General features: G+C 37.6%; 1 protein-coding gene across 2 annotated transcripts in view; it reads right to left on the reverse strand.

The window, feature by feature from the left end:
• The window catches only part of LOC150091993 (ras-related protein Rab-6A), a 240,322-nt gene that overhangs the window by 133,530 nt on the left and 94,179 nt on the right, over positions 1-12,613 (reverse strand). For both annotated transcript variants that reach the window (XM_090386428.1, XM_090386419.1), the window contains exon 3: positions 8,527-8,580. In XM_090386428.1, coding sequence (XP_090242554.1) covers positions 8,527-8,580 — 54 coding nt within the window. The remainder of the gene's footprint in view (positions 1-8,526; positions 8,581-12,613) is intronic.

Here is a 12,613-nt window from a genome sequence, read left to right on the forward strand (position 1 = left end):
GTTGTTCCAGAAAACGGCAGTTGAATGAATAAATGAGGAAGATGAAAAGTTGGTTCTGTGGGTTTGAAGTTGGACAGTAAATGGATGTTGGCTAGTGGCGGCACGTGTTCGGACTGTTTTGAAAGAGAGAGCGGGAATTATAGAAGCCAATTCAGAAGAACAGTGCCCATGGAAGTATCTGTAGAAGAGGCATGCAGCAGAAACAGTGCATCTATGAGAAAGCGAGTGGAGAGACTCTGTTAGAGATGAATCATTAATTAACCTAACTGCCCTCTTCTGAATGGAATAAAGAAGCCTGAGAAAGGTTTTGGGGGCACCACCCCAGATGTGGGAACAATTTTCCATGGCAGGGCGGATTTGCGATTTATACAGAGTGAGCAGCTGTTTGGAAGAAAAGTAACGCCGAGAGCGAAATAGAAAACCAAGTTTTTTAGATGCAGAGGGAGCAATATTTGTAATGTGCTTGTGCCAAGAGAGGTTAGAAGTCAGGGTAATCCCCAAAAGAGAATATATCATTTTGCCTAGAAATTGGAGTGTCACTAAAGATAAGCATAGGAGCAGAAGAATCCTTTTTGCGAGATATAAGACAAGACTGAGTTTTAGAAGGGTTGAAATCAACTAAGTTGTTTTTGCCTCACTGGAGAATTACCTGAAGATCGGCATTTAAGGAATTGGTAGCAGATTTTCGAGAAGTTGAAGCTGATTGAGCAGGACAAGGTTTCTCAAAATGGAAAGTTGAATGCAATGTGCTATCATCGGCAAAACTATGGATAGGATTTCCAGTCAATGGAAGAAGGTCATTGATATACAAGAGGAAAAGAGTGCGGGAAAGTACTGAACCTTGGGGGTCACCGGCATTAGTGGAGAAGTTAGAAGACAGAGAGCCATCTACCATCACCCTCAGTGAGCGATCAGAGAGAAAACTGGATAACCAATTACTAAAAACAATTGGCAAACCATAAGATGGAAGCTTGTTTAGAAGACCTTTATGACAAACACGATCGAAAGCCTTTGAGATGTCAAGAGCAACTACTTGTGTTTCACTGAACCTTTCCATTGAATTAGTCCATAAATGGGTAACATAAGCCAGAATACCTCCAGTGGAGCGACACTGACGGAATCCATACTGGTGATCGTTGATCAGACGGAAGGTTTCTAGGCAGTTTAAGAGTTGGTGGTTAATTGATTTCTCCATTACTTTAGAAAGAGTAGAAGTAATTGCAATGGGACGATAATTGGATGGGAGGGATTTCTCACCCTTTTTAGGAACTGGCTGGATATGAGCAAATTTCCAAGCAGAAGGAAAAATACCTTTAGAATAAGAAAGTGAAAAAAGGCGGCAAAGAATAGGAGTAAGTTCAGGAGCACGGGTTTTGAGAACAAGTGGAGAAATACCATCAGGACCTCGAGCTTTCTTAGCATCAAGATTCATCAAAATCCTTCTGATATCCTTTTGACAGAAGACCACAGGAGGCATTGAATGGAGCATGTTGGGAATGGTGGGAGGTGTTTTACCAAGATCATTAATACATGAGCTGGAAGAAAAATGGGATGCTAGCAGGTCAGCTTTATCCTTGGCTGAAGTGGCAACAGAACCATCTGGTTTGGACAGAGGTGGGAGCAAAGATGGACAAAAGTTGCAGCCAATAGCTTTGGCAAGAGATCAGAATGCTCGGCTACCATTAGGGCAAGAAGCAAGTTTTCTACTCTTAGCCTGTTCAAACTCTAGTTCGGACTGATTAATAACTGCTTTACAACCGTTGCAAGCTTTGGTGTAGGCAGAAAATGAAACTGAAGAATTAGAAACAAGCCAATTACGATATGCAACATTCTTCTCTTGAACAGCCTTAGCACATTTATTGGAAAACCAAGGTTTAGATAAAGGATGAGATTTTAAGGTGGAGTGTGGGATAAAGAGGATTCCATTCCTGCAAGAATAATTTCAGTGACACGATCTGAGCAAACGTTGACATCAGAAGTTTTGAAACAGTAATCCGACCAAGGAAAAGAAGAAAAGAAGTCTCGCAGGTCATCCCATTTCGCATTCTTGTAATGCCAAACAACACGTGGTTGGGAATAGCCATGAGATAAAGGTTCCATTAGAGAAGAGACAATCACCAAGTTGTGATCTGAAGTGCCTAAAGGACCTCTCACTTCGACCGTGTACTTAGAAGGGTTGTTTGTGAGAAAAAGATCAAGCGTATTGGCTGTATGATTAGGATTGTCTGGTATTATTGTAGGTAAATGAACAATCTGTGCTAGGTCATTAGTAATTGCAAAAGCCTCAGCATCTCGACCTGCTGGGTCGGTGTGACTAGAAAATGGAAGCCAGCTGGAGTTGTGAACATTAAAATCACCAAGGCAAATTACTTCACTGTTAGGAAAGTTGGACTGGAGAAAGTCAAGTTGCAAAGAGAGGAAGTCAAAGAGCTTCAAGTGATTAGTGGAGTTGGGAGAGACAACAGATGAATTTGACACAATGAGGTAGAGAGATTTTAAGCCAGAGAAGATCAAAGAGAGGAGATTCCAAATTGCCAAGTCTCTGACAGGGAATATCAGAACGGATATATGCACACCTTTGAGGCGAAAGGAATCATACAGCGAATAATTTGGGTATCTGAGATGAGCAGTAGATGGATCAACCGATAACTGAGATTCTGTCAGAAAAAGTACATGGGGTTTGGCAGACTGCAAGTGGAAATGGACATCGTTGAGATTAGAATTGAGACCACGTATATTTGTGAAATGAATTAGGAAGTCCTTGGGAGGTTTAGATCTTTTCGCAGGTAAGCTTGCTCTATTAGTTTGACAATTCATGGTGTATTCAATAGTAAGAAAAAGTAGGTGGGACATGCTGTATGAAGTAATGAAATTTTTGGATATGGCGTACACATGGTAAGAATATACTCAGATCCTTGACATAACGTGGCCTCGGCAATGCTCCCCGCATACACACTACTCGGACTCCCTCCAGTCACTATCTGGCAGAGTAGAGGTAGCAAGATTATACACTAGCTGATCCGGAAGCTTCCTAGAGAGTTACCAATAGGTTCAGTCCGGTGTACTAACTAGCAGCCGGCCTGCGAACACCGTTTTAGAGCTGTACCCTCGAAATGTAAGGAATATTGGATCTCGCCACGACGTTTATCATAACCTCAAAGTTCATCAATCATACTGCATGATGGAAGAGATAGAGAAGGGTTGACCGGAACTTAGCTCTAGAGACTAAACATGGGTTCCACCACTTCAAGCCTCCAATAAGCAAAGTGGTGGTATTTCACTGGTTGATGAGAGTCATCTACCACCTAGTACTGCCTGGTAACATAGAGGGGCGGCATTCCTCCATGTGGTGTGGGCGCCACACCTCGACCCCTGTTTACGTGACCACCCACCATGTACTTGTGCATGGAGGTTATACCCAGGATTATCCCTATTGTTTATTTATATATATATATATATATATATATATATATATATATATATTATTATTATTTTTTTTTTTTTTATATCCCTTGCATTTCTTTAAATCCAGCTTGGTATCTTCTGCTTGAATTAACTTCTATATTATTATCTTTAATATTATACAAAATATTTTATACACATTATGGTCGTAATGCATAATTGCTCTAGCAACTGCATTGGCCCATAAGTATTAGTTACAGCTTGATACAATTTATTAACTTTCTTTCCATCTGTGTATATATATATATACACACACACAGTATATGAAATACCTGATGTTTGTTTGTTATTTGGTTTTTAGGAGCATTAGCAACTAAGGCCATATTGCTCCGGGATATGCGGTGGTCATTCCCTGACCTTTCCGCATCCTCCGCATTTGGTGGTGACGGGCTCGAACCGAAATACCTGATCATGTATCAATATTTATTTCTGCTGACATCAGATCAAGCTACTTTTGCATTATCTATGTTAGACCCTTTACTAAAATAGTTTCCCCCACCCATATCTGATGACAGCTGCCATTTTCATTTTATTTTATTTGCATTTTATTAATATTTTGTTATACTAATTTTACTTTACAGTTTCCCCACTTTATATTGGCTTGGCAATTCAGGCCATAATTTACTTAATTCATCATAACCTCAAGGATATTAACATTCTTTCATCTTTCACTAATCTACTACTCTACTTTTTCTACTTTCCTCACCCTTATATATACTTACTCAATTTAATGTATATTAATAAAATTTACATATACTCTTGTATCCTTTAATGCTGCTTTGCGCTTTTAGGTGCATTTGTCATACCTAATTTATTAATCTTGCTTTCACCGAAACCATTTCATCTACTATTTACCTCTGTTCTATGTTACTCTTTAAACTTTTCTTTTAAAGAGTTACATTAAAAACTCATTATATATATATATATCCGATCATTCAAAATAAAATAAAACATAAGCCAGCAGTATGGCAAATACTGTAGACTGAAAATTAACATAAAAATAACGTAAAATAAAATAAACCAAAAGGGAGGGGAAAGTAAAGGTTGGTAAAGGTGGAAGTAAAGGTTTGGCCTCGTGGTCCTGTCGATATGGGGCATAATGATCAGTCTATTATTTTGATATTTTGTTTTCTCTTAGTAGTTCATTTAACCCCTTTTTGGTGATATTTCACATTTTTTGGAACTGGTACTTTACGAGGGAGGTACCGCTAAATTATCATATAATTGGCATTATTTTAAATTTTATATCGGTTTTATTAATTGGATTTAAATGGCTAAATTATATAGGGGATTTTCGGCTACTGTTCTTGTCTTATTACCTTTACTTCCCCCTCCCTTTTGGTTTATTTTATTTTACGTTATTTTTATGTTAATTTTCACTCTACAGTATTTGCCATACTGCTGGCTTATGTTTTATTTTATTTTATTTTGAATTATCCAATATATCTGGGCATCATGTGGAGGATGTGCTTTTTGCTGCCTCTAATGACAGCTTAATATTTTATTTATTTTTTTTTCTTATTTTATGTTATTACATCTTAACTTTTAGGCCATTATTTAAATATATATATAAGTTTCACTAGCAAAGACCAATGGTTCGAAGTGTTATAGGATCAATAATTTTTCATACCATAGTGATTTTCTCATGTAGGAAATTCAACATATTGTATGAGATCAGTAAATATTCTGGTGACTTTGTCTTGATGAGAATGATGGTTACTTATCAATAGAAGATTGAAATTGACAACTAACAAGGTCTGAGTTGAGGGAGGTAGATCCTTGAGGCTGTCACAGACATTTTCTCAGGTATGTCAAACTGTGCTTGCTGCCAAGGAGTTGTTATTTGGTTTTATAAGAGCATTAGCAACTAAGGATATATTGCCGGGGATATGTAGTGGTTATTCCCTGACCTTTCTGCATTCTCCATATTTGGTGCTGCCAAGGAGTCTAAAACTGATATTTGGGTGACAATCAAGGCAAGTGGACCTAATTTCGGTGAAGTCTGGTTGGTCTGTGACAGCCAAATCCTCTGCTTGCACCTTCATGACAGTGGATGCCATGTGTACACCATATCCAAAAATTTCTTTACTTCATACAGTATGTCCACGCCATCTTTTCTTACTTCTGAATACACCATGAACTGTCAAACTAATAGGACAAACTTATCTGCAAAAAGATCTAAACCTCCTAAAAACTTCCTCATTTGTTTCACAAATATACATGCCTCAGTTCTAATCTCAATGATGTTTATTTCCACTTACAGTCTGCCACACCATTTACTTTTTCTGACAAAATCCCAGTTATTCGTTGATTCAACTGCTGCTCATCTCAGTTGTCCAAATTATTCACTGTACGATTCCTTTTGCTTCAAAGGTTGTACTTGTGCACATGTCCATTTTGATATTTCTGTCAGGTTAGACGGTTAGTAATTTGGAATCTCCTCTTTTTGATCTTCTCTGGCTTAAAATATATTACATTCTGTCAAATTCATCTGTTGCCTCTATCATTTTCATAACTCCACTAATCGCTTGGAACTCCTCCTTTGACTTCTTTTCTTTGAAACTTGACTTTCTCCAGTCCAACTTTCCTAACAGCGAGATAATTTACCTTGATGATATCAATGTTCCCAACTCCAGCTGGCTTCTGTTACTAGTCACATGGACCCAGCTGGTCAAGATGCTGAGGCTTTTGCAATTACTAATGACCTCACACAGATTGTTCACTTACCAACCAGAATGCCAAACAATTCTAACCATGCAGCCAACAACACAATCTTTTTCTCACAAACAATCCTTCTAAGTAAATGGTCAAGGTGAGTGGTCCTCTAGGCACCTCAAATAACATGACAATGGTCTCTTCTCCAATGGAGCCTTTCTTTTGTGGCCAATCTCAAAGCTTGTGTTGTTTGACATTACAAGAATGCAAAATGGGATGATCTGCGAGATTTCTTTTTTTTTTTTTCCTTTTCCTTGATCAGATTACTGTTTCAAATCTTCTGACGTCAATATTTGCTCAGATCATTTCGGTATAATTATTCTTATAGGGAGGAAATCCTTTATTCCACACTCCACCTTAACTTCTCATCCTTTATCTAAACATTGGTTTTCCAATAAATGTGCTAAGGCTGTTCAAGGGAAGAATGTTGCATATCATAATTGGCTTGTTTCAATATCACTTGTTTCAATATCACCAGCTAGCAACCATTGTAAGGCAGTTATTTATCAGTCCAAACTATATTTCAAACAGGTTACGAGTAGAAGACTCGCTTCTTATCCAAATGATAGTGCCTCTTTCCAAAGCTATTGGCCGCAACTTTTGTACATCTCTGTTCCCACCTCTGTCAAAACCAGAAGGTTCTATTGCCACTTCAGCCAAAGATAAAGCTGACCAACTATCATCCTATTTTTCTTCCAACTCATGTATTGATGTTCTTGATAAATTACTTCCCACCATTCCCAGTACACTGCATTTAATGCCTCTTGCAGTTTTCTGTCAAAAGGATGTTAGAAGGATTTTGAACAATCTTGATGCTATTAAAACTCCAGGTCCAGATGATATTTCTCCACTTGTTCTCAAAACCTGTGCTCCAGAACTTACTCCTGTTCTGTGTCGCCTTTTTCCCCTTTCTTATTCCGAAGGTGTTTTCCCTTCTGCTTGGAAATTTGCTCATATTCAGCCAGTTCCTAAAAAAGAGTAACAAATCCCTCCCATCCAATTATCGTCCCATTGCACTTACTTCTACTCTTTCTAAAGTAATGGAGAAATCAATGACAACTATTGACAACTCATAGTGGATCATTATGATATTATAATCAAAAATACAATCCCAATTTTTGACGTTATAACCAAAAATTAAGAGCAAGTAATGTTTTACCTAAGATATATAGAAATTTTTATAGTAGGTACAAAGAGGCAATTACACTGCTCTGCATTTTGAAAAAAATTCAATGTTGTTAGCAAGTAGAGGCAAGAAAGTAAGATTATACAGCATCATCAAAAAAAAAAAAAAAAAAAAAAACACTATCCCATTTCACCTCCATCCATAAACTCCAACAGTTTGTCTGGTTCTTCCTTGAATTGATTTAAGCTGTCTACTTTCACAACGACAGATGGAAGTTTGTTCCAGCAATCAACCACCAGCTGGTTAAAGGCCAATTTCTGCACATTTATTCTACAACTGTCTTTCCTCAATTTGAATTTATGTTCCCTCAGGTGCGTAATCTAAGCAAGAGGAAGAATCTCATCAGCATTAAGCTTGCTAAAATCATTCAAGGCCTTAACACAGCTCAATCAGATCACCTCGCAGGTGCCTACTCTCCAGATGCTGCAATTTGCAGAATTTAAGCCTTTCTTTGTAAGAACAACATTTTGTTCGACTCACCAATCTCATTGTCCTTCTCTGTACTTGTTCCAGCAGCTCCTATATCCTTCTTAAAATGAGGTCTCCAGACTTGTATGCAGTACTCAAGGTTTGGCCTGACCATTGCCTTATACAAAGGAATAATCTTCTCCTTATCCCTGCTAACAAAATCCAGTATATCATTGACAAGACCCCTTGAGCTACTCTTGCAGCCTGTCTGCACTGCTCAGAAAACTTTATATCTGTCTGCACAATTACCCCAGGTATTTTTCATTCTCTACTACCCTGAGTGTAGTACTGCACACTCATTAGTTTACAAACATTGGGAACTATACAAAGTGGTGTTATTCAATTTAAGGCCACATATTGCTTGCCACGGAACAGCACTGAACTTTTTCAGCAGATTAGATCATGGATGTGCTATAAAAAGTGCAGGAGAAGAGCAACAAGATGAGTTACTGATACAAAGAAGCATTACTACATACACGCATTAGAGTGTATGTATATGAAGGATGGAAGGGAGAAGAGAGATACCTGGATGGAACCAAGTAACACACACACCAAATTTTTTTTTGAAGCATGACGCAAAATAAACTAAGGTTTCTTGCACTGATATGCTTTTATTAATATCAAATTAATTTCTTAAATCACTTTTTCTTCTAATCAGAAAATACTAAAAATAAAATCTAGAAAATTCTACTTACAGTACGATCTTCCAGATACATTGTCTTCGAAAGAAAGTCTATTCCTATTGTGGCCTGAAACATGATAATTGTAAGGTTTAACTAATTCATCCAATAATAACTGAATTTAAAATTACACAATTAAATTTGTTCAGTTTGGAGAATCACACTTCCCATGTTTCTCCAAACTAAAATGAAAACTGAAGTATTCTAGGAATGAAATCAACATAAATAAAATACCATAATAAAAGAAAATAAAAGTATCATGTCATTCAACTTAAGAAAATATATTGTCCTTAATTTCATAATGATGATGAAAATAATAGTGCAATATAACCAAACATTTAATTCAAAAGATAAAATATGTGCATTCCAAAAAAAAATAGATAAAAATGACTAATCAGATGCATAGCCCTCATTTCATCATAAAATCAAAATCATCATAAAATGATAGAGAAGACAAAGTGTGTGCATGGTTTCTGAAGTGAGGTCATTGAGGATGGGAGGTGGGGGTTAGCCATGGAAAAACTGGAGTTTAGGATTTTTAATGAGTTGGTTCCAACTCCCCCATGGTGGTCTATAAACGAAAGATGAAAGTTTATAGGAAACCAACATGTCTGGGACAATACGTGCATTACAGTATAGCACAAGGCAACACTCAAAAATAGCACAATCAGAGCCCTATAGGATAGGACTTGATCCCACTGCAGTACCTGCAATGATAGACTGGAGGAAATTAGGTGTGTCACAGTAGATCTCTGAAAGTGCAGCTACTTCCAGAAGATTTTGGATAGGTATATTGAAGAAGAACACGCACGCACACACGCACACACACACACGCACGCACGCACGCGCACACACACACACACACACACACCTTACCATCCAGGCTTAAGAGAACAAGGATATTACGAACTTGTCAGACATTACATGCAGATGCCGGGGTGGAGGCTGCTGTGGCTGAGCACCTCTCGAAAGGTGATCATCAAATTTCTCCAGACAAGCTGTCGATCGTTCGCATAGGTATTGGCACCAAAAATGGCTCGAGAGCTTAGGAATTTGTTCTTTGGAATATAAGACCATTAACAGTGTAGGGGAGTTTACATTTATCCCCTCTGAGACAACGATCCTTGAATGGTTCCACCTGGCATGCTCATGGACCATTTCACATGTGGAGGATAATTCCCATGCTCTTCCAGTAAACATACTAAGAGCTGTGATCCTGATGGTATTATCTAAGTTTATACTGTGGCTTTAAAGTTTCCCCTCTTGACAAAGTAGGTGGTCAACTTTGAAAGCTTCAATATTGTTTTTATCGCTTTTAACTCCACAGTTTTATCAGTGTATTCTATATACACTGTTAAAACTGTGGAGTTTTATCATTTTATAGTGTGTGTGTGTGTGTGTGTGTGTGTGTGTGTGTGTGTGTGTGTTTTAATTTATATTTTATTTTATTCTTTGTCATATATACAGGTTGGTGTATCTACTGCAGTTATTATGAGTGATATACTTTAAATAATGTGCTGTATTTAACTGCATGTACAATATATGTTAAATATAGTTCGCTTGTTGTTTGGGAGCATTAGCAACTAAGGCCATATTGCTCCGGGATATGCGGTGGTCATTTCCTGACATTTCCGCATCGTCCGTATTTGGTGGTGACGGGCTCGAACCCCAGTCTAATCAAGAAGCGTGTGCTATGCACTGTGGCTTCTTCCCACCTGGCTATGGAGGCGCCGTTTAAATATAGTATGCAAAAGCCGAAAATACCTCATTCTTACTTATTTTAAAAGTTCATAAACCAAATATTCATAAACTGGGAGCTCTCCATAGTTCCACAGCTGCAGGATGACTTTTTGCAAAAGTTTTAATTTCTGTAAAACGAGTATCCGTTGACTGGTTATCTGAAGTGCATCTCTGTCTGAATGAATAAATACCATTCCTGCACTTGAAATGGACATAGTAATCCATTTTAAAATCCCCAGATTTTGCTCCGTCTAATTTTTCTCTATGGGGAGTTTCATTAAAGGTTATGTTATGTTATTTGGCTTTTAGGAGCATTAACAACTAAAGCCATATTACTCCGGGGATATGTGGTGGTCATTCCCTGACCTTTCTTCATCCTCCATATTTGGTGGTCACGAGCTTGAACTCCGGTCTAATCAAGAAGCGTGCGCTACTCACTGCTGCTCCTGTCCACCTGGCTACAGAGGTGCCTTCATTAAAGGTAACATACATGACTGTTGCTATTTCCACTGCAGGAAGTGTAAGCAACATTTAGATTTCCAAATTTGTTTTTGGTGTCTGCAATTCTGCCAAGATACAACATGCGGGATGCATGTTGAAGGGATATGCAAGGATTTAAGGGATGTTTTTTTTTTTTTTTTTAAATCAGTGTAGCCTGCCCTAGTAGGTAAAGGAATATATTTTGTAGAGATAGAATACACTTGAACAAAAATGGTGCAAGCATTTTTGTCAAAACACTTGCACCATCTGAAACTTTAGAGTTCAGAGAAATTGCTAATTTGGGGGGGGAGGTGTATAAGATAATTGCAAGACTGCAATTATCTTGTACACTTGAATATCATGGCCAAGTGCGGAGGGCAAACCTTAAGAAGGTTGATGTTTTTGAAAAAGGCCAAGAATGGGTAACAACATCTGGCAGGATAAGCTGAAAGGTATCAACACAGGGACAGATTTTGAATATATGGGTTACAGAGCTCAGTGAAAAACGTGATGAGAGCCTCTATGTGCAGTCAGAATGGAGTGCCTCGTTATAAGAGATTTCAATAAGAGGTAAATTCTTAAAGCAGCTAGATGACTATCTATATTAGCATGTTAGAGCGTGGGGCAGAATAATCTGGACCTGATCGTTACCCACAGTCCACATGGTACCATAAATACCTTAGAGGTATCACAGGTACACTAGGTAAATTAGCAGTGATCTGAGGTTTATAAGGCCTAATACTAAAATGGATTATAAGGCTTAAGACTAATGGATGGAGGGCAACTTTTCACAATATTAAATGATACTAGAACCAGGGATCAAATTCAAACTAAGGAAAATAATTATATGAAGATAGACAGTAAGTTATTAATCACTGGAACAAGTCACCTCTATGTGTAGTTGTTGAGGCTAACAGTATGATTGAATTGCTTGCTGGATCAGTACCTAAGGGAAGAAGAGGGAAAACAGAGGGTAGAGCACAATCTGGTGAAGCAAATGCCCGTGGATCTTTACCCTGTATAGTATAAGGTGTCCCAGTATAATATTAAATGTTTGGAAGAGTTATACCAAAGATCAGATTACAGCAGCAGCAAATTTTAGAGAGCAATTAACTTCATATCATATTAATGGGACCTGATTATTGACTGGACACGTATGAAATCATACAAGGCACCCAAAATTTTATAGAAATAGATTTCATCATGTGTAATAGATAAACATGATACACTTGACTACCAGCTGAATATTATCAGGGTACGTGTGCAACTACAGTTTTTAACAATTAATTTTTTGTTAGAAAGAAACCAAAGCAAGCAGAAAAAATCCAATAGTAAAAAAATTGAAACAAGAATGAATAAAATATTTTTTTAAACACTACTGACTGTAAAAAGAAATTCAAATGCAGGTGTTGCTTCTTATTTAGTCCTACTTTTCTGGAGCAAACTTCCCAATGGAAAAACATTTCTGCCAGCCATCCCAACTTACGATTCAGCAATGATCATGGCATGAACATCTTTTACACAACACTACAGGCTTTTAAAAATCATATAGCCAAAATGCCTCTCAGTCATTTTTTCAATCTTAAGAATTCTGTATAGTATTTATACAGCCTTCTGTTTCTCTTTTATTCAGCAAATTGATTTACAACTTTCCTTACATTTTTATCACATTTCTCATCACACTCATTATCATTGAATCTCATCAAGATGTTCAACACTGCTGCAAAATCACTCAGATTAGTCTTAAAATTAATCGCAGAACATTCAGGTGAATACTCTCCCCATTGAAGCAGATCCATATCATCATCCAGCCCACTCTCACCGGTGCCTCCAGTGTGTGGTCTCCAGCCATACTAACTTCAGAACCAATCCCAAGTTACAA

Source organism: Mastigoproctus giganteus, chromosome 1 (genome assembly GCF_048544385.1).
Source record: "Mastigoproctus giganteus isolate SK-2022 chromosome 1, ASM4854438v1, whole genome shotgun sequence".
In the NCBI taxonomy this organism is placed as follows: Eukaryota; Metazoa; Arthropoda; class Arachnida; order Uropygi; family Thelyphonidae; genus Mastigoproctus; species Mastigoproctus giganteus.